The sequence below is a fragment of the Aptenodytes patagonicus genome, chromosome 13, assembly GCF_965638725.1.
Source record: "Aptenodytes patagonicus chromosome 13, bAptPat1.pri.cur, whole genome shotgun sequence".
Lineage (NCBI taxonomy): Eukaryota > Metazoa > Chordata > Aves > Sphenisciformes > Spheniscidae > Aptenodytes > Aptenodytes patagonicus.
The window spans coordinates 3,882,701-3,903,318 of record NC_134961.1 but is presented as its reverse complement, the minus strand read 5'-3'; the positions used below and the strand labels follow the sequence as shown (position 1 = coordinate 3,903,318).

Below are 20,618 nucleotides of genomic sequence, written 5' to 3'. Positions count from 1 at the left end.
TTTCTTTCAGGCAGCTGGTGCTTTAGATTCCTGTGCAAAGTACTATTTACTGCCATGAGAAGAACAATTCTTACAGAAGAAATTATATAGCTGAGTTGGTGCCCTGTCTGACAGTCAAGGTCAGCTTGTGTCAGGGCTAGCAGAAGCAGGTAAGCTAAAGCTTCAACCTGCTGGTACAAATGCTGACAAAACTGCTTCTAACAATTGTTCTATTTTAGATATTGTCTGGAATGGGAGGAGATGTGTGGCAGCTGGGCATCCAGCTGTGCATTACTGCTGTGCTGCTCTTCGGTGGAGGAAGAGGGAGAGGTAAGAGGAGATCTGGAGTAGGTCCACTGTGGGAAGAGAGGCATATGCATGTGCTCATTTTTCATTCACAGACCCTAAAGTATGCAACACAAGATCTTGTGACTGCCCTTTCCCAGGTCCCAGGAACTGGTACAGCTGGCAATGCCAGGCCTAGGGAACTGAGCACATACTGGACAAGCTGGGCAGCAGAAAAAACATAGCCACTGCCCAAGGTCCCTGCCCTAAGATCTTACGCTCATCTCAGGCAGTGAAGTGTGGTACAAGAGAGGAAGAACATCATGAAGAAGGATAGATGAGGTGTCAGTAAAGGAAGCACTAGCAAGTAATGCATCTGATGTACCAAGTAAGGCTTCATCGGGTGATACACAAATGCAGCTCTGGTCTCCTTCCTCTGCAGAGTTCCCTGGCAGCCTGAGCTGCCTGAATAACTACGTGACTACCGTGAGCTGCACGTGGGCAATGGAGGAGCCTGTGGGCGATGGACCTTTCCACCTGCATTTCACCAAGTAAGAGCTGTACACCAAGAGCTGGCTGTGGCAGCCCTGGCCCTGGCATGGGCAGGACAGTGCAGAGGAGCAGAGATGGGGCCTGGCCGTGGGTTTTGCTCCCTCCACAGCAGGAGACCTGTGGCACAGCTAGCTCTGCCACCTCGTCACCCCATACCTGGGCTGCCTTAGAAGCTGCTTGCTTCGCACCCTTTTGTGGGCCCGCAGCCTCGGGGGGTGCAGCAGAGATCCAGCACACATGGCTGAATGATCTCATTCCAGCTCAGGGCAGTCCATCCATCCAGTGTCCCCTTCTGGCAGGGGCCTCTCAGCGCAGAGAGCCTTCCCACGCTAGCCTCTGCTCCCCATGATCTGGGGACTTCCAGAGCCCATCCTACATGAAGCTGCCTAATCAATTTCTAATCATGTCTTGTCTTGTTGCCTAGAAAGTAAACCCCTAGTGGTTTAATCTGAGTTAGTTAATATATATACACAAAAGGATTTTGAAAGTCCAGTGAGTTATAAGCTTTAATAACAGTTCTAGAATATTACGTGAATAATTTTTCCTCTAACAGAAGAAATCGGGTGAATAGTTTGCTAGGCGATAGGATAATAAGCATTGTGATATGCTAATTTGAGATGAATGTGTTTGGATTATGTAATAACATTGTCATGACTACCAATAACTAGTCAACTATTACATGAGGGTAAGCCACGCTGACATTAGATGCCTCATATATTCTGGTAAGATTAAGTCAAAAATAGCCTAACTCTTAATGATACTGGATTTTAAATCTATGAAAGAATGCCAAGCTGATAAACTGTGGTATTCCAGTTTATTGTGGGTCACATGCAACATGAAAAATTTGCTAATAAATGGCTACATTAGATAACTTAATAATAGAAGACTGTTCTTTAGAGCTCTTTCCCCAAGATGATGTTTTCTGTCATTCATCCTGTTATGCTGTGGTGAAGCTTGTGAATATTAAAAAAAAAAAACACGACCCAAAAAAACCCAAAACAAACAACAAACCAACCTCTGACATGTTTTGCTGTCAGTACTGGCTTGTTGGTAGCAAAAGAGGCTTTAATGTACAACTTGTTATCGCTGTGCACTTATAACTAACTGTCCACCCACTCCTACCCCCCCTACACCAGTTGCTTTCCAGGCAAGCAACACATAGCAGCCCTCTCACTTTCAGAGGGAGCAGGGGGCAGGTACTGGGCTCTATGGGCAGGTCCTGGGAGGTTTGGTGCTCTCAGCAGTGAGGTTATGAAGGTGTCTCCTTCCTCCCTCTTCAGCCTTGCCATCCAGCCAGCTTTAGCATTTTCTCTGCTGTCTGCACTAAAGAGGTTCACGTTTTTCCAGAATGTGGTGCTGTGCTAAGCTGCCACCCATCTTCCATAAACTGAAAAAGCACTTAATCATATGACTTAAAAGAAACTTTCAGCCCTTTTATTCTTCTAGCCTCTGGTCAAAGGGCCACAACGCCAGCTGCAAACTGACTGCCAGAGAGAGCATGCAGAATCGGTACCACTGCACAATCCATTTAGCCAGCCAGATCTTGGAAACAGATGGTTATAGAGTCTCTCTCCAAGGCAACTTCTTTGGACATAATCACACGTACATTATCTTTGCAGAGTACAATCCCCGCAAGCACAGTAAGTATGAACCAGGGCAGCTGTGGACTGAGGCTCTGCCTAGCAGCTTTGGGGTAGGTCTGATATACTCTCTAACAAAGGGTGTCTCAAAGACAGCAAGTGAAAATAATGGAAACGAGCCAGAGTGCACTATGTGGACTTCATCAGTAAGGATGCAGTCCCAGTGTCTCTCCATTCTGACTTTTCCAGGACTTCAGAGAGGGCTGGCTCTGGAGCACCTTTCAAGTATACTTCTCATCTGCATCATGTTTTCTTGTGCCATGGATAATGTACAATTGGATTGCCTCTATAGTTGGTTTTTTTTCTAAGAAATGAAGCCATGAGGAATCAAAGTCATGGATCTAATTCAATGTCCCATGGCCTGGTACTTTAGAGAAATGCTCTAGTATTCGAAATCTCAGAGCCTGTCTATTGTTAGTGGTGTGTTGGAAGAGCAGAATGTGACATCCGGAGTGGTTCTTTGCTTGCAGGACTATCCCCAGGGGCTATTCGAGTTATCATTAATTTATGTCAGTTCTGTAGCTGTTCTGACCTACCCTGTAACCTAACTTGGTCTACTGCTGGTCTTAGTATCACTCTTTAGACCCAGCTTTATCTTCCAAGACTTTAGTCAGCCTAGTATCATGCATCTCCTTCTGTGGTGTTCATGTCCCAGATATTGTGGAAAAAACCTACCTCTCTATTTGCAGTAAAACTTGATCCACCTTTGAACATCCAGAGCAACATCACTGCCAGCAAGTGTCAGATATGGTGGAGTGTGCCTTGGTACCTCGTTGAAATTCTTCAATATGAGCTGCAGTATAAGGAGTACAGCATGTCCTGGGAGGTAACTGGATGAGGCACACACTGATACTGCCTTGCTCTTTGGGCACAATGGCCTTGCCATTCAGCTCAGGGCCTTCTGGCAGCTGACTGTTTTAAGGTGGCCTTTCTGGTTTCCCACATCAAGGCTGAAAGATTTTATATAAAACATCAGTACTGAAGATCAATAAATCTTCTCCTGAACCCTGCATTCAGAAGTCAGCCATCATCGTGCAGGCCCTCTTCTTGCATCCAAGAAAAGAGGATTTGGAAAAGAAAAGGGAAAATTAAAAAAAGTAGTATGTAAAAGACCATCCCTTTGCCCGGCCTTAACAGAAATTCTTTGTAATACTTTGCAGATCGCATTGAACAAGACACCACCCAGTTCACTGCCACAGATAGAAATTGAAGCCACAGAGCTTCGCAGTGGCATTGCTTACATTGCACGAGTTCGCTGCAAAGTTTCTGAAAATGAGGATTCGTACCATAGTCAGTGGAGCGAGTGGAGCCAGACAACAGTATTTCAAAGACCAGGTACAAAGAATGTTGTTTTTACCTTAATTTATGTCTTTTCATGTCCATGTTCTAAAAAAAGGAAGATACCTGGTAAAATGAAGCTTTTCAAATCAGAACTACCTTCCTTCAAGTTTTCATAGCCAAATCACTTTCCTTGAGGTCTTTAGCAGCCTGTTTCATTTGCATTGCTTGGCTATTTGGGGTTCTATCTTGACTTCCAGACTTTTTATCAATTATTTTTGTGCTGATTCTTTTCCTAGGTGTACCAAAACTGTCTGAAAAGATCCTAAATACCAGAACTATGCAGTTCTTGTTCATTCCTCTGAGTTTTGGCACTCTACTCTATTTATTTTGGAACTGCAAGCTTTCTTCAAGGTGTGTTATAGTTTTTCATTAAGTTCCCCTTGATCTTTATAGCCTGAAGAGGGTAAATCAAGTGTCCTTATATCCCTTTTGCTTCCTGTTCCTGCTGCACAGACTCAATCATTTTCAAAAGCTCTTTTGATAATCTTGGGGTATGACATGTTCCTTGGTTCATGATAGTTAATGACCCATTACACAATCCTTAAGGAGACCAAAGTGCCTTTGTAGCACCCAAACTCGGCTAAAGCTCAAGGTTGAGGGTCTCTTGGAGTTAAAGAAATTTAAACCCATGGAATTTTTTTGTTAAGTTTCATGTAGATAAATTAAAAGTGCAAATACACAGCAATCCATAAAGGTTATTAAACTGATGTCAATGTTAAGCTATTTGTGATGTACCTGGCAGTAGTCAGTATGTAAAATACCAATATAGGCAAACTACACTGACTCAGATTCAGTGTTTCTTAGGTTCTGGGACCAAGTTGTACAGAGAAAAAAGTGTCTCTAGAACCTTGGTTCAACCATCCTCTGCAATTTTTCTATGCTGGCAGAGCAAAGGTAAATCTCCTACCTCTTCCTTTTCTGCCTTGACACACATTATTATGCTCCATACACGTCACTTTTAGAGAAACAGAATACATGCTGTCCATACAATAGAATATTTTTACAGGATAGACTCTAATAAAGGGACTAGGATGTCTGGCAGGATTTCTCTGTCTAAATGTAATGAGACTAGAACTCTCTAAAACACTTCCAGAAACAGTGGTTTAGATCAAATAAGTTACTAAACAAATGCATAAATAGCTTAGTGCATATAATGAGTAATAGACTAGTATTGAGTTTGTGGCATATAGCATTCCTCAGAAACTTTTAAGACTGTGCTTCAGGCTAGAAACATTAAATGCATGCACAGGAGGCAGACAAACAATTGCATGAGATGTCAGAAACCATGTGAAATAGGCTTCTCGTGCAATCTTTCTAACAAGCGTGGGGCTTTCATCTAATCAGTGTGCTATATCATTGAGAGGGAATACGGAAAAATTGTCTGTCTTTTTTATTTTAACTGTTGTTTTCTCACTTCAGGGCAAAAAGCCTCTCCTGCTTTAACATTCCCACGCCAGCTGCTTTCTTTCAGCCACTCTATAATTTGCACAATGGGAATTTTAAGGTAAGAAATGTTTCATTTCATTTCTTTCTTATGACCCTCAGTTCATGAGGGGAGGATCTTTTTTTCCCCTGGGATTAATCATTCTAGCTCCTGAGCAGAGCTACTGACACATGGTTCTGGTCTTCCTGGGAGTTTACAGTTTCTCAGTTTCCTGCCTCCACATACTAGCTACACCACCAGAGCTTCTGTCCAGCTTCTCTCTCCTTAGAAATAAAACCTCTCCAGTCACTCACTCCCTATCCATGTTGAACTTGAAAGGTGCACTCTGTCTTCACAAAGCCAAAGCAATACAAGCAGCTTGCACTATATTCTGGAGGTGAAATCTTGAAAATTTCTTGTGAAATCTTGTGAAATTAGCAGCTAAATTCTCTATCCTATTACTCTAACTTTGCCCAGGAGATTTGCACTAAACCTCTAGATTATTGTGCCAAAGCCGTATAGAAAGAACAGTTATTCTGCAAAATCCAACTCTAAGCAAAATATCCTGAACTTATTGATCCTTTTGCTAGGACTGGGTTGGACCTAATAAGACTTGTAGCCTACTTAGAAGAGAGGAGGCCAGCAACTCAAACAAAGTGACTGCAGATGGAGTTTCTGATCCAAACACCCAAGAACTGATTTCCCAGATCTCCTTGAAACCTGTGGAAAGCACAAATCTGGTTGCTGCAGAAGAAAACTTTGTATTTGCCTCAGGTCCATGCCAGCAGTATGTCACCAGCAGGTATGTAAGAGCAGAAGAGGTAGAAGTGAGGCTGGGACTATTGTTTGCACAAAACCATGCTGATGATACAGCTGGCCTGAAAATCTCTGAAATAGTTAAAGTCAACCTTGAAAGCCCTAGCATGGGAAGGAATTATCCCTCTCACTCACAGCATGGAAAGGGTGACTTCATTATGCTTCAGGAATCTTTGGAGATAGGAAATGTGTCCTTCAGCAGTAGTGACTATTGTACCTTGTGTGACAATGATACCACAGGAGGTTTGATTCCTGCTGAACCACTGAAGCTCTCCAATGGTAATAGTCTTGTCAAACATCAGAATGACCTTCCCTGAGGAATACTGCCTGCAAAGATCTTTGTGCTGTCCTCTTACCTCCCAACACTGTCTTCCCAAGTGGCTTAAATGGTGACTATGCAGACAATTATAAACATGTATCATTTCTCGGTAAATCCTCAATTTCTGTACTTCAAAAGAAGATTGTGACCAACTCCTCTGGCTAGCAAATACTACCCCTACAGGCATGGCAAGGCCTGACTCCAGCAACATCTGTTGTCTCAGGAGACACATGACCATGCCCTTCCCTAAATTAACCTCCTGGCAGCAGCAGAAGTCCAGCAACCCCCTAGTCTAAGGAGGCAGCAGCAGACCTGCTGTTTTTCCTCAGGAAGAGCTACTGGAACTGTGTGCCCCTCCCTGCCCTGCAAGATGATGCTTTCCAAATTTCCTTGTGAGACAACAGCTCTGCACTGCTCTCGGTAGATAGTTCTTTCCTCATTGCAAATCGGATTAACCCAGTATTTACTCTATCCTGAACATTAGCACCTGCTGGACTGAGAAGCAGCAGTATTTGCAATGTGCTGAACCATGATTTAAACTCCATCATTATTTTAAAACTATGTACAATTCTTCATAAAACCATGATAAACAATTTTTGATAAAGAGGGTAATTTTGCTTCTTAATATGGTATTGATGACTTCAGATGGTTCCTGATTTCATCAGAATTTATAATTGCACTATTTAAAGATAATCAGGCAGTGGGCCTTGTTCTTTATTATCCTGAATGGCTGTAACTTTTTATTTTGCAGTAACTAAGCCCCATGTACTGATTTGATTTTAACAAAAAATTATTCCACGTTTAAGGGGCTGGGCTGATCTAAGGGAGAAAGGTGAAAAGCAAGAATAGCACAAATGAGCTTTATTTAATCACAAAACAGGCCAGGCCCACTGTCTCTCCAGGGCTTTTATTATTTCTCCAGAATTGACGAGTCCTTTGCCTATCTGCTCAACAGGTACAGCCTTTCTGAGCCGAATCTCTGGAGGTTTACTTTCTGCCCTAAACACAGAAAATCCTATATATGATTGATTACCCACCAAACAGATTCCTGGATTTTTAGTTACATCTCGTAGCTTTAAAGGGCTCAACAGTTTTAGCAAGCATACTGAGATGTGTACATGTGCACCTACAATAGCTGGCACGTGCATACATACAGTCACACACATTCATTCCCTCCTCTTTGGGAGTGCTTCCCTTGTCTCTGTGGTGACTTAGCACTGATTAGTTTTGGCAATGCAAAGATAGATTTCAGTTATAAGTAACAAAGTAGATCGAGACACCCTTCCCAAAAACGTGTGCTAGGCCAGGGAACTATTGTGAGAAGTCTTCATCTGGGAGAAAAGCAGCAACAGAATGAGGAGTTCACATCCAACTTGTGTGACAGCCACAGGAGGTGCCAGCAGTGATTTGTTTTCAGTGTCGTAAGCAAAGGGCTTTTCTGATACCTGGAAGAAATATCCCCTTTCTGGTCCTTTGTGCTTTTTATCTTGTAAAAACTATATTCAAAGGTGCTTTCTATACTACACCACGATCTAACGGCAGGAGAAGAATGTGGTGTTACTGTCATTAACAGTTGCTATAATTTCTTCTAGAGACAAAAAAAAAATCTGTAAAACAAGACCACATGCCTGAAGGATTTTGGTGATCCCAAACTTCTAGACCCCCTAGTGTGGCTTGATGTGTAGTGTCCCAAATTTCAAATCTCCAGAATCAGAGGGATGCTTCCTGAAATTGTCCAATCAATTGTATCTTAAACCTCTCAGATCTTGACAGCCCTTGCTTATGAACATCTGCACAGAAATTGAACCAGTTTCATAAAATCTTGTTCAGTTAACAAGGTACTCTGTACTGGCAATATTAGCAAAAGGAGAATGGGAACAATTATATTCAGATATGAGTAAGGAGCAGCAGGTCAGGCTATGGAAGGAAGAGCGCAAAACTTAATGAGATAAAGAAGCAAAAGGAAATAGAGAGATTGAATGTAGTAGGAAATTACTTGAGAGAAATGAAAAGTCAAAGATGATGCTGCCTGTGTCCATCAGGCCAGGACAGAAAGACTGTAAGAACTGAGTCTGGAGATGATGACAGACTGATGGTTAAAGGGCTGAAACAATATTGCAGCATCAGCGGTTTTCCAGGTGAAACAACTTTGAGCTTCTGCTTTTATGCAGCTACTTATAAAATGGGAGAAGTGCAATCAGGAAAGGTACCATAGAAAATGTAAGTTGTTGTAGCTAGAAAAAATGCCTCTGCTTTATAATTAGGTCTTTAGAACAATCAAAGCCTCATTTTTATTCAGCTGATAAAAAACTACAATTTTTCTAGAAAAACAGAAAAGCCCACTTTTCTGTCCTTTTCATGTGTGTTTGGGTTTTGGTGTGTGTTTAGGTCTTCTGTGTGATGTTTGAGATGGGTATTAGGTTCAAGCTACGTTTTTTCACAGCTTCTCCCAGAATCTCTGAACTATTCTAAGGCTGAGTTTTGCTTCTAAGTGTGATATATATCCTTCCAGTGGAAGATAGAGAACTACCATCTAGTAAGGAGACATAATGTCAGCTCTGGTCAAGCCTTTGAAGCTTTTCATTTCCTGGGACTACCGAGTGCATGCTATGTGTATCATCTGCAACCAGAGCAAAGTGGCCAGTATTTTCCCCTTTCTTTTCTTCCTGTTGAGTTTTGCCAGAGGAAACAATTTCAGAAGATATTTAAGTAATGCTTGTAAGTCACTAAGGAGTTGAAAATGTTCTGTGACAAGGATTTTGTTTTAGTTGTGGGTTTGGGTTTTGTTTGTTTTTTTCCTTAAAGTGAATAAAGTAAAAGAACGAACACTGTATGATTATTCAGAAGTAAATAAAGCAGAGGAATTAATGCAAACTCTGATTTTTTCAGTAGTTAGTGTCTAAGAGCACTGACTATATGAATCATTAGTAAAAGTTGGTTTGAAAACATCATAGAAGTAGGAGAGGGAAGAACTAAATGTTCTCCCTAGTTTGCAGACCAAAGCACTAAGCCAGTGCTGCTGCTACCACCATCAACAGAAAAAGAGATAAGAAGGCTCCTGAGTGAAGATGTATTTTACAGCTCATAAAGCCAAGGGGGACCAGCATGGTGAGCTATCCTGTGGTGTCTAGCATGTGAGCACCAGTATAGTTCTGCTAGTGCACACCCAATAGCTATACCTCTAGTGAAGTGTTGGTCTTCCCAGTAATGAGTGATAGAAGCTGTACCTCCGACAGACATTCTGCTGTTTAGTCATCTGCACGCTCATTTCAAGAGGGCTAAGAAGATCAGACTGCATGTTTCTCAACAGTATAGGTATTGCAGCACTGACAGAAACTCATTTTGAAAGAGCAGCAAACAAATCACAAACATTAAGACACAGCACTGAAGCTGTTGTGCCCTCTCAGTTAGGATTACTTGTCTTCACAGTGTGGCTTCCAATGCATCAAAGCAAAATGCAAGTGTCAAATAGTGGTGTTCAGCATGCTGAAACATTCCCTGCAGCCCTGAGCTTCGGGGCTTAAGATCATTGATCTGCAAACTCCTGCTCAAAGGTGCAGAAGCCTAGCCTGTGAAAGCAACCTTTTTTCCTGAGACTGCCATTAGTTAATGGCCAATTAAAGCCATAATTTTTTTTTCTGGTTAAGTAAGCAGATAGGAGGAGAGTAATTCCAGAGACAAGAGAAACAAGCTTGTTCTTTTTAGTTTACTTCTGTTAAATTTGATCATTGTGTAAATAGATGACAGAGAATATTGGTTAGACTCAGAGCAGCACCATCTTATAAACTGCCCATTGTGAACTTTGTCAGTTCCAGGTTCACAGCCCTATCACTCCATCTTTCCTGTATTGCTGTGCTCCTGTGAGTCATGAATCCTGTGCTGCAGAAGTCTTCCTCTATCACCACAGGCCTTTCCAGACAAGCATAGCCCCTTGAGTCTGCCAGCATCCCTCAGCAGAGTGTATGCTCTTTCACAGAGCCATCCACGTCTGCTCATCTAGCCAGTAAAAACACCAAAAATTAAAAAGTCTGTTTAATCTTCAGTAATTTAATCTAATCTGCAGATCTGTTCCTGCAGGCGGCACAGCAATTCTGAAGACAGAGGTGCAAATCAAGTACAGAGATCTAAACTATCAGTTCTAAAGCAAGAACCACGATATTTTATGACATACATATTTATGTACTGGTGATCATGATTGGAAAAGAGGAGGGGACGTTCTTTTTGTGCTAGGAAAGGCAATGAACGCACAGGGGGGGGGGTGTTTGTTTTTTAACAACATGCAAGCCAAGAATTAAGTTGCAGCACAAAACTACAGCACTTGCATTGCGTCTTCCTTGATGCTCATGGAGCCAAGTTAATTGACAAAATCCAAAATCCCAGTGTCAAATCTTATCATTTTAAGGCTGGTGAGCAGATTGATTTGATCAACACACTTCCTATTTTCAGTGCATATTGGAGTGCAGCACAGAAACTGCTGTGACAGCATCAGCTCTAGATATCATGTGCATGTACAACGGCCCAGTATTATGCGGTATTTGCCTCTGTCTAGAAGTAGTATATTTATATTTGTATGGTACTGCAGGCCCAACACAATATGGCTTTTGAGCCAGCTGATTCACGTGAAGCCTAATATAGGCAATGCCAGAGCACAGAAGTAACAGTCATTACAGTCTAAATGCAAGTAATGAGTTGTCTTTTGTATTATCTTTTTCTAACGTGGTCTGCTAAATGCTGAAAAAGTTGTAAGCCATAGGCAAGTCTAAATAAAGCATTAGTTTAAGAAAGGAACCAGGGCATCAATGTGGACAGCTCAGTGAAGACTTTTTCATAACATACTTTTACATTCAAAAACAGACAATAGATGTATTCAGAATGAGATTCACAGTCCCAGAGAAAAAAATTAAGAATGCTTTCACATAAATCGATAGCATGCCTCACCTGGTTTCAGTGTGCAGAACTGGTTACCTCATCTTTGTAATGAGATTACGGTTTTCAGTAGCTTGCACAGTGGTTCCCACAGCTCAATATATTGCAGTAGGAGGTGCACCAATGCCAAACACATAGGTAATACAACCTTTTGACTCCTAATACCAGTTTCTTCTTTATACCGTTAAAGATCGTATATGCCATTTAAAGACTACTGATCCTTCCCATCACCTTCCCTTACCTTCATGCCCTAAAATCTGCGCTGCTGCTACCACCAAACTGAGGGGTTTTTTGTCTGCTGGAGATAAGGATGAAGTTAGTTATTTAATCAGCATTCTGTGGGAGGGACAAGACAGGATGCATTCTTCCCTGGATGGGAAATCTTGGACCAGCTCTGAGCAAATAAATGTAGTCAGCTCAGCAATATTTCTGGGGCTACATAGTCCAGTGACATGGAAGTCACCTGCTAATCTGAATGGAACTTGTGTACATGAACTGAGGAAAAGTCTAGGGTTTGTTTATAATATGCCTATCTTAGATCTTCTGACATTTGTTATAGTCGGAGTTTTCTCACTGCTGCAATATAGTTGCTTGCATTTGCAAACTGTGTATTAAAAATTAATTTATCTCTCTGGGTCTAATACCCAAAAAGCTACATGTGATTTTGCACCTGTACAGTCAGTTACAGAAATGCTTTCCATAGCCATGTGATTCAGAGACTTAAGTGAGAACACAGCTGGAATACATGTGTCTGTAAAGAGAATTGCTGTGTGTAGTCTGTCTTAGTGTCATGACCTAAACTGGCCTGACCAGTCTCACCTGGGACTTTCACCCGCATCCACTGCCCGGGGCCTGGGAGCTCCATTTAACCTCCATTTAGGCCTGAGTGACGTGATTTGTCTTCAGTTCTGTCTCTCTGTCATTTCCTGGATGGCCTCTGGACCTAGGCTTTAGGTAGGTTATATTTTGGATGGACCCCTTGGGTGGGTGTTGTAGGTTGTCTCCAGTCCCCTTTCTGTCCCTCGCTCCTGGATGGACCCTAGACCTATGATGAAGCCTTGTTTCCAGCCCTGCCTCCTAGAGAGACCTTGGACCTATGTTAAAGCTTTGTCTCCAGGACCCCCTGCATCCCTGCTGCTCCTGGACTCCCTGGTCGGACCCTGGACCTGGTTCATCACCTCACCTTGTCTGGAGCGTCAATGAACCTTGTTACCAGCCTCGGGCTCTGCCCGCTTTCTTCAGACCCTGCGGAACTGCCCTCCGGGTGGCGAGGGACTGCCCGTGCCGGGGTCGCCCAGCTGGCCCCCCCACCGCCACAGGACAGCGCGATCCCTCGCGGCTCCCCGGCTCGGCACCGATGCCCTCGCAGGCAGCGCCCCGTCCCGCAGCGTGCCGTTGCCACCTGCTGGAAGACACTTCCCGCCTGTGCGGCAGAACATTAAGGTGCCAGTAGCGCTTCTAAAATGTTTTTGTTGGTCCGCTCTAATCTACTAAATTACTTCTACATTTTCCCTCAGCCTGGTAATTAAATGTCTGTCACCAGGTGAATAGCAAAGGTACACACACTTCTTAAAAAAAGATCACCGTTGCAATTCACTCAGCAGGGTAGGGGAGGTGCAGTTCACCTCTCTGAATACTGCAGTAAACTGTCTTACCCAAGATAACACATTATTTCCTCTAGGAAAGGAGTTCTTCCTTATATCTGTATTTTTCTGCACTACTGTGTATTCAAAAAAATCCAGTCACCCATGTTCAGGAAATTAACCAAGGCTGCAACAGGTACTGGAAGAGAAGAGGTGTGACCGCTTTTACACACTGGTAAGAAATGCGAAGGGGTAGAGCTACTTAAACAATGACAGGTTTAGAAGTCTAAATGTGGTCATTGTGTAAACTTCAACATCACCACAAGCCACCATACAGTAAATATAGTTCAGAAAGATTCACAGAACATGTCTTCCATAAACTAAGATTAGACTTAACGTAGATGAATGCTCCTAATCAAACACAGAAATGAGGTTCTCATTTTGTACTAAAAGTAGCTGGAGCAAAACATCTAAGCAGCTTCAAAATGCATATCAGTGTATGAAGGGAATTCTATCTCCACATTCATGTTTGAGGACCATGGAAACAGGATTTAAATTATGCTTAAAACAGGATCTCTACAGTCAGAGACAGAAGGGAAAGATATTTTAGACACCTAATTTAATTGTCTAGATTTTACAAGTGCCACAGAGTTCTTTCTCCTGTTACTGTTATTGGTGAAAGGCTACATCAGTTACACCTGCTTTGTGAATTATGTTTACACTCCTGCTGTTACTTCCGTTGATTTCATTTTTTCCCTGCATTTTGTGTAGAACTACCCTCCTATTTTAATTCTCTTTATATGGATCGCTGCAGACTTTTTTTATTTTCCAAAGATAACTTTTTTTCTTAAAATAAAACTACATTCAAAAAGTAGTAGAGAGATTATCTGTTAACATGGCCTCTGCAGCTTCTACTGCTTGCACTGTGAAATGCAAACACATGCACCACATACATAGCAAAAATGCTACAGCAGAAATTAACTGCAGTTGTAAAACACCAGTTTAATTTTTTGACATGAGTAATGGTTCGAGCATACCTAAAACTAGAGTTTTAGGTATTTTTCCAGGCTTTTTCCAACCTGTCTCCATTTAGAGGTCACGTGACAGGAGAAGGTTAGCACCCAGGACTGCAGAGGAATGTATTTGCACTTGAATTTGGTTCTTGGAATATTACAAAGACATATTCTGAGTGATGCTGTTGAGATCATATAACCTTGCAGAGTAGGAAGATGCTTGTAACTTCAGTAGGCAAAAGCATAAGATCCTCTTATCAAGAAAGGGTAGTCAGAAGATTTGTTTTATTATTTTTAAAATTTTGTAAATAAACTGGGATCGTGGAAAGTAAAGACTTCTAGGAAAACATCAGTGCCAAATTATGGTAATGAAAGTAGGAGAAACTCTGCCAAGTAGCAAAAAACTTTTGTGTAGCTTAGGGCATTAATACTGTAACAATGTTTGTGGCTGCTGAATGCCCTGCTGGTTTTCACATATGTGAATTCAAACAGATCCTCCTGGCCAAAAGGCAAATTCTTTTCCATTTGATCTGGCAAGATTTTTCTCTCACCGGTTCAGAGTTTTGGCTCTATAACTAGACAGTATCATAATGGTCCATACAGCTGATTGAACAGTCAGATTTGTGTTTGTTTATGTCCTTGCATATTTTTACAAGGCTCAAAAAATATCAGGCCCATCACAGAACTAGTAAAATGTATGGATTGCACAGAGTAAAGTTTACAGCTATTTCAAATGTTACACAGCTGAGAGTTGTGAACACAAAGAAAAGGAATGAAGAAGGACAGACCCAGAATAATATTACATGACAACTCAATTAAGCTGTATGCATCAAGACAGTCCTGTTCAGACTCACTTCCTATTCCAGTAGGCAGACATCATATTCTGATTCATTTGTACGCCTGCTTATCTGGGCTGTGGATCAGCCATACAGACTATACATGTATCTCACCATGTATGAGCTGAGACAAACACAAATCAGGCAACAGCATCACTATAGGCAATTCACTAGGTTCTGCTGCTTAACATCAGACATAGTAAACTGTAGCATTTTCCTTTATAGCAAAACAAAGAATGGCGCCTTCAGAACAGAGGTAGTAAAGGACACAATAGCATCTAAAGCTGTTTCATGAAATACCAGTATATCATATCAATTCAAGCCTTTCAGCATGGAAAGTATTCATTGATGCTGTAAAGCCAAGTTTTGCTGTCATTCTTTGAGATGAAGACAACGCTGCAGAGTCCAATGGCTTCATCTTGCAGAGTTTAGGGTACCAGACCTGCTGGAAAACTTGTACAGTAGAGATTTTTATCTCTTGCTCAGTTGAAAACAAACTGAGAAACTAAAATTAAATAGACCAGGGGGCAACAACAAAATCCATGATTTTGTCAGCAGTCTGAGGAAAAAGGGAGAGTAGAGACCCATTATTGAGCAGGAAAGGGAGGGAACAATAGATGATGCATAATGGATTGAAGGATAACAGCACCCTCTTTTTGTTTCAGTAGAAAAATATAGTTTAACAATGAAGATAATTAATAAGATTAATTTTAACAAGATGACAGTTGCACATACAAAATTTGAGTTAAACCCCTTAACAGGTGTGTTAAATTCTGCAGGGCCAGATGGAATTTGCCCTAAAGTATTTTTTGCAAAAACAAAACCAAAAAAACAAGCAAACCATAAATAACGACCCGAAGCAGTCCCTGCAACGTTGAAAGTTATTTCTGAGAAGCCACGCAGAACAAGAAACCCAGAGGACTTTTGAAAGATAAACAGTCTCAGCTTTAAATGTTGGAAAAATAGGGCCCAAAATAATGATAAACCAACTAGCCTAACTTCATTCTTTAAAAGGATTCTGTAATAAATTACTAAAAAAAATTTTTTTAACTATCCAGAGGATTAAAAAGTGAGAAACGTTATAAATTGATTCATCAACTTCCTTCTATGACAAGAGAGTTTACTTGCTGATGATGGGGAAGAAGCATATATTATATAATCTGACTTTTGGTACGATTTTTAACACAGTTCAATTTTAAAGGAGCACTAAAGAAGCTAGTTGGCCTAAATGATACCACCTAGACTTATGAATGAATGATTACACTTTTTGAAAATGCATTTGAGTCTAATCTTTAATAGTTCCCCATTAAACTGAAATGGCATTTCAAGTGGTATTCCAGGAGTCTATCCTGGCTCAATCTTGGTCTGATTCAACGTTTTCATTAATTTTGGTGACGAAATAGAAAGTATGCATGCAAGATTTGTGACATTGTTCTGGGAAGGATTTTTAGTCATTTTGGGAGACAAAAATGAGGAGAAAAAATATTTTGACAAATTTTAAATACAGTCTAAATAACATGAAATTCCATAAAGTGCGAAGGATTGCACTTTGAAAGAGAAAGTAAATGCATTAATATAAACTGGGGAACAATAGGTTACTAGCAATGTATTGAAATAGGATGCGAGAGCTGCAGTGTACCATAATATAATAATGAATTAACAGTGAAATGTTACTGCAGACAGACAAATACTATTATAGCACAGTAATTTGAGAATGGTAGCAAGTACTTATTTCATTCTACTTGTAACAAATGAGGCCGCAGTTGAATAGTATATCCAAGTCTAGGCATGATACCTTCAGGAAGATGTAAATCAGTTGGAAAGAATCCAGGGAAGAAAACACTGCCTATGAGGCCAAGAATTTGGATACAGCTTGAAAAAGAGTGAAGGTATATTTAAAACAAAAAAACGCGCACACACCCCTGCCCAACCTATTAGAAGATCATGATCAGTTGTTCTACTTGTCTGCTGAAGAAAAGGAAGAGAAAATCATCATACAGGAAAGTTGATTTAGGCTGGCTATTGCAAAAATCTTTCTGAAGAAAGTAGTTCACCGCTGGAACACTGTGGCTGCCCTGGCTCTCCACCCCATCCCCATTTGAAGCCAAATATCTGCATCTTGTGGACTCTGATGCAGTTCACTAAACTAGATGGCCCTTCCCTGCATTCTCCTTTTGAGTAACCCCTCACAATGCAATAATCCAAATTCTTTGCTACTAAGCGTCATGCACAAATGGCCCATCCCTCTCAGCACGCCTGTGAGCCTCGTGGTGGTCGGTGTTGGATCCGGCTGACTCCTGTGAGGAAACGCACTTCCAGTGCTTGTGAACACAGGCGGGAAGGATGTGCTTTCTACACACATACCTGACAGAACCAACTCATTCTCATACCACGCAGTAGTTTAAGAAATGGTGACAGGTACTTAGCGGGCACATTTATTACATGGGATAAAGACGATTCAGTTCCCAGACTGCAAAGGAAAACTGGTCGGAATCGGTGCATTCATACTCAAGGGGCACAGGGAACATGCATTTCTTCCAGAGAAGGCAGATTTTTAGGAGTGAACGTCTGTACTGAAACTGCATTTATGATGCATCCGAGTTCATGGCTGTAACGAGGACTCGGTGCTCTCAACGGACCTTCACAAGGTCAGGCACTGGCCGATACCAACAGCGTGAGCAGCACGGAGGCCGTGCGCCAACTAACACCCCCACACACACCCCGCAGCGGTACCAGGCACCGCCCCCCGTCACCCGCCCCCTCCTGACGTCACCACGCCGTCCCTCCCACAGCACTATTGCGTCGTGGCACGAACCCGGATGTGAGCGCAAGGCCGAGGCTGGGGAGGCCGCCTTGCCGTCTTCCGCCCTCACCCCGCTCAGCCTCCCGACAGGAACTGAAGCCGGCAGCGTCACCCCTGCAACTGCGCATGCTCACCTTGGCTGAGGACGCCGAGGCTGACGGGGACGCTCTGTCCGGGCTCGCACGTGAGTAGCAGGTGGCGCCACCAATGAGCGAGCGGACTGCACGGAAGTCCTGCCCGCGGCGGAGGGCGGGTATTGTTGTGGGTGACGTCACGGGCGGAGGATGCGGGCGCCCCATTGGCTCGGGCTCGGTGGCCGTGCGCTGGGATCTTAAAGGGCGACCGGAGCGCGGGCCGCGCCGGCCGGGTGGGGCCCATGGCCAGCACCAGCAGCCACCTGGTGAGTCCGGGGCGCGGGGCCAGCGCTGCGGCCGCCCGAGACTGCTGGCGGCCGCGACCCGCTGGGGGAAGAAGTAGGCCCGGGAGCCGGGGCCGGTCCGCGAGGGGGTGGCCTCCCGTGCCCTACGCGCTGCCGGGCGGCGGGGTCGTGGTGGGGTTTCGCGGGCGGCCCCGCCGCCCGCTCGGACAGGGAAGGTGGCTGGGCGAGCGAGCGCTGCCCTCCGCGGGGCCAGCCCCGGCGCTGCTGCTCCCGGTCCTCGTTCCGCCCCCCGCCTCCTGGGTCGCCGCGGGCCTCGCGGGAGGGCCCCGCTCCCGCCCCCGGCGCCGGCGGGGCCCTGAGGCGCGAGGCGAGCGTGGCGGCGGGCGCCCCGAGTTCGGCCCGTCAGCGGAGGAAGTGAGGCCGGGGCCGAGGCCGAAGCAGCCGCCCCGCGGCCTCTCGCGGAGCTTCGGTCTCGGTTCCGGGTACGGCGCGCTGGCGTGGCTTTGCCGGGCCGGCTCCCACAGGGAGAGCCGGCGTTGTTTCCTTGGGGGAGCCACCTGTTACTCTGTAATCGATGTCTTTCGTAGTGGAAACAAACGCGCGAGGAAGATCGTGGGGGTCGTAACAGGACGCCGTTTGAAACGCAGTTGTTTACGTTAGTCTCGCAGGGCAAAGCTCTAATGTTTTGTGAGCACTGACTAATATAAGATGGAGTTGTAGCTGACACACAGAAGTGGTAATGGCAAATCTTAGTTTGCATTATAGATTATACAGTTTAGTTAGTGTAGAAATTCCCTTGTGAAAAGAGTGGTTTTTTACATAAATAACTAGCAGCTTTCATTGATGTCGGTGTAACTAACCAGCAGCGATGTGTTCCTTATCCTTGTGTGCGTGCTGCTGTGCTTTTGGGTGTCATGTTCTTTCTGTCGGTTGCAAGCTGCCAAGCTCCACTCTGCAGCACTTAAAACTTTTTCATCGGTTGGAATTGGCTAAGGAGGGTCTTTTGCACAGAGACTGGCATAGCTACGTTGATTCTTGAAGTCCTGTTTCAGTGTGCTCTCCTCTTCATGCTTGGTGCTTTTTTCATCAGGGTGTTACACATAATCATATTTGTTGACTGAAGACGAGAGTTATGTGGAATAGCCCTACAGGGGAGGACATGAAATGCTGCATCGAGGACTATGAAATAAAGCAATGTTTGATTATTAAAGGAATTAGTTTTGCTAATCCTGCCACTTGATAGAGCTCCATATGGCTGCTTCTCAGCATCAGAGATGACTTCTGTTTACTTGGACTCTTTTAAACAGGGAGTATGCTACCCTTTGTGCTTCTGTCCTTGCTTGTTGTCTCTCTTTCCAGGTTTTTCTCTCCAAAATACAGTTCTGTTCCTTTTCTATATACGGTTTAGGTCCCTGCTTGTAAGAGAAACATACAGAGAGAGAATGAATGAAGAACAAAGTTGACAACCATTTTTGTTAAAACTAAAGTATTTTTTCAGGGTAACTTATTTTTAATTCCTTCTTTTCCATCCTGTTTAACATTTCTCTGGTCAGGTGAGTGTATTGACTGGCAGTAGCAGAGAGGTGGCTTGATTCAGCTAACCTTTTTGTAATTCAGATATCAAATATGGGAAATCCAGTATTTCTGTGCCTGAGCAAGTTACTGTTAATGTTTGTGTGATGGAATTAATGACATTAATGAGTTCTGTGCTTATTTTACTATAAATGCAAAAGACTAGGCAGGGGTGGAAATAGAGCACAGCTTTAGAAGGAATATTCCAGCATTCCTCTGCCAAAACAGTTAATTTCTGTATTTGTGTAAGTGGGGACAATTCCTAAAACATTCTACTGTTTTCTGAAGACGTGCTACCAAGGAGAGAATTGCACTTTAAAGAAGGAAACAACTTTAGCGCTGCTTTAGTTGTGGGTGTCAGTGTGGTCTTAGTTATTTGCTGTTAATGCCTTCATTATAAGCATATTGGGTCTCGTGTCAAGAAGTGCTCTTCCTCTCAAAATGAAGAGTCTGGAAGAATGGTTATTTACATCTTCATTTTCAGCAACATCTTCACTGGAAGGTTTAGCTGCTCTAGTGATTATTAGATTCTACCCATGTTTCTGTCCTGATAAAACCCCTAGGATATGTCTGAACAAAACTGCTAGCTTCCCCCTGCCCCCGTGGAACTAATATAAACTACACTTTTCAAAGAACTGGGTTCTTAATAGAGTAAGTTCTGCATCTATGCTAGGAATTAGACTAGTCTATGGTAAGAGTTCTGTTTGTAGTTATTTGTAGGTATAAAACTTTCAGACAGGCTTGAGGGGTTTTCCCGACATACCTATCTACTTAATATTCTCTTTTGGGTTTTCAGCATAAGGCTATGACTAGTTGATCGCTCGTGCATAGGCTTTTAACTGGGATAAGTTTTCTGTAAATCTCTTACCAAAGCAGGCTGCAGGAATAGAAAATAGTAAAAGATACAGATATTGAGATGGTGCTCAAAAGCAAAAAAATGGAAGAAGATTAAGAGGAGCAATTTTAAATGGATTCATATTTCTAACATAGGAAGTGCTGGTAGCTAGTGGAAAGGAGACGATCCAGAGAATAATCTGGGTATAACAGTGATGTTCAACTAAACAAAGAATCCACCGTGTGGGTAGGCTTTTTTTTTTAAAGCAAATTATTCTTTGGATTATTGGTCTATTACTTACAGTGCTAGAAGTAAT

General features: G+C 43.0%; 2 protein-coding genes across 3 annotated transcripts in view; both read left to right on the top strand.

The window, feature by feature from the left end:
* Positions 1-230: 230 nt before the first annotated feature.
* LOC143166307 (interleukin-9 receptor-like) lies at positions 231-6,353 on the top strand. Its single transcript, XM_076350523.1, has 8 exons — positions 231-309; positions 707-815; positions 2,263-2,456; positions 3,146-3,282; positions 3,617-3,791; positions 4,034-4,148; positions 5,217-5,301; positions 5,811-6,353. The coding sequence occupies exons 1-8, from the start codon at positions 231-233 to the stop codon at positions 6,351-6,353; spliced, it is 1,437 nt and encodes a 478-aa protein (XP_076206638.1).
* Positions 6,354-17,810: 11,457 nt separating this feature from the next.
* PDPK1 (3-phosphoinositide dependent protein kinase 1) overlaps positions 17,811-20,618 on the top strand; it is a 38,686-nt gene continuing 35,878 nt past the window's right edge. Inside the window, exon 1 of one of the 2 annotated variants that reach the window (XM_076351500.1) lies at positions 17,811-17,916. In XM_076351500.1, the coding sequence (XP_076207615.1) occupies positions 17,893-17,916 (24 nt within the window). In that variant the 5' untranslated portion in view covers positions 17,811-17,892. The remainder of the gene's footprint in view (positions 17,917-20,618) is intronic. The other variant, XM_076351501.1, reaches the window with a different exon arrangement.

Coding starts and splice junctions, on each gene's coding strand:
- LOC143166307 (XM_076350523.1), top strand. CDS start 231: ATGGGAGGAGATGTGTGGCAGCTGGGCATCCAGCTGTGCATTACTGCT. Junction 310..706: donor CGGTGGAGGAAGAGGGAGAG/GTAAGAGGAGAT, acceptor CTTCCTCTGCAG/AGTTCCCTGGCAGCCTGAGC. Junction 816..2,262: donor TTCCACCTGCATTTCACCAA/GTAAGAGCTGTA, acceptor TTATTCTTCTAG/CCTCTGGTCAAAGGGCCACA.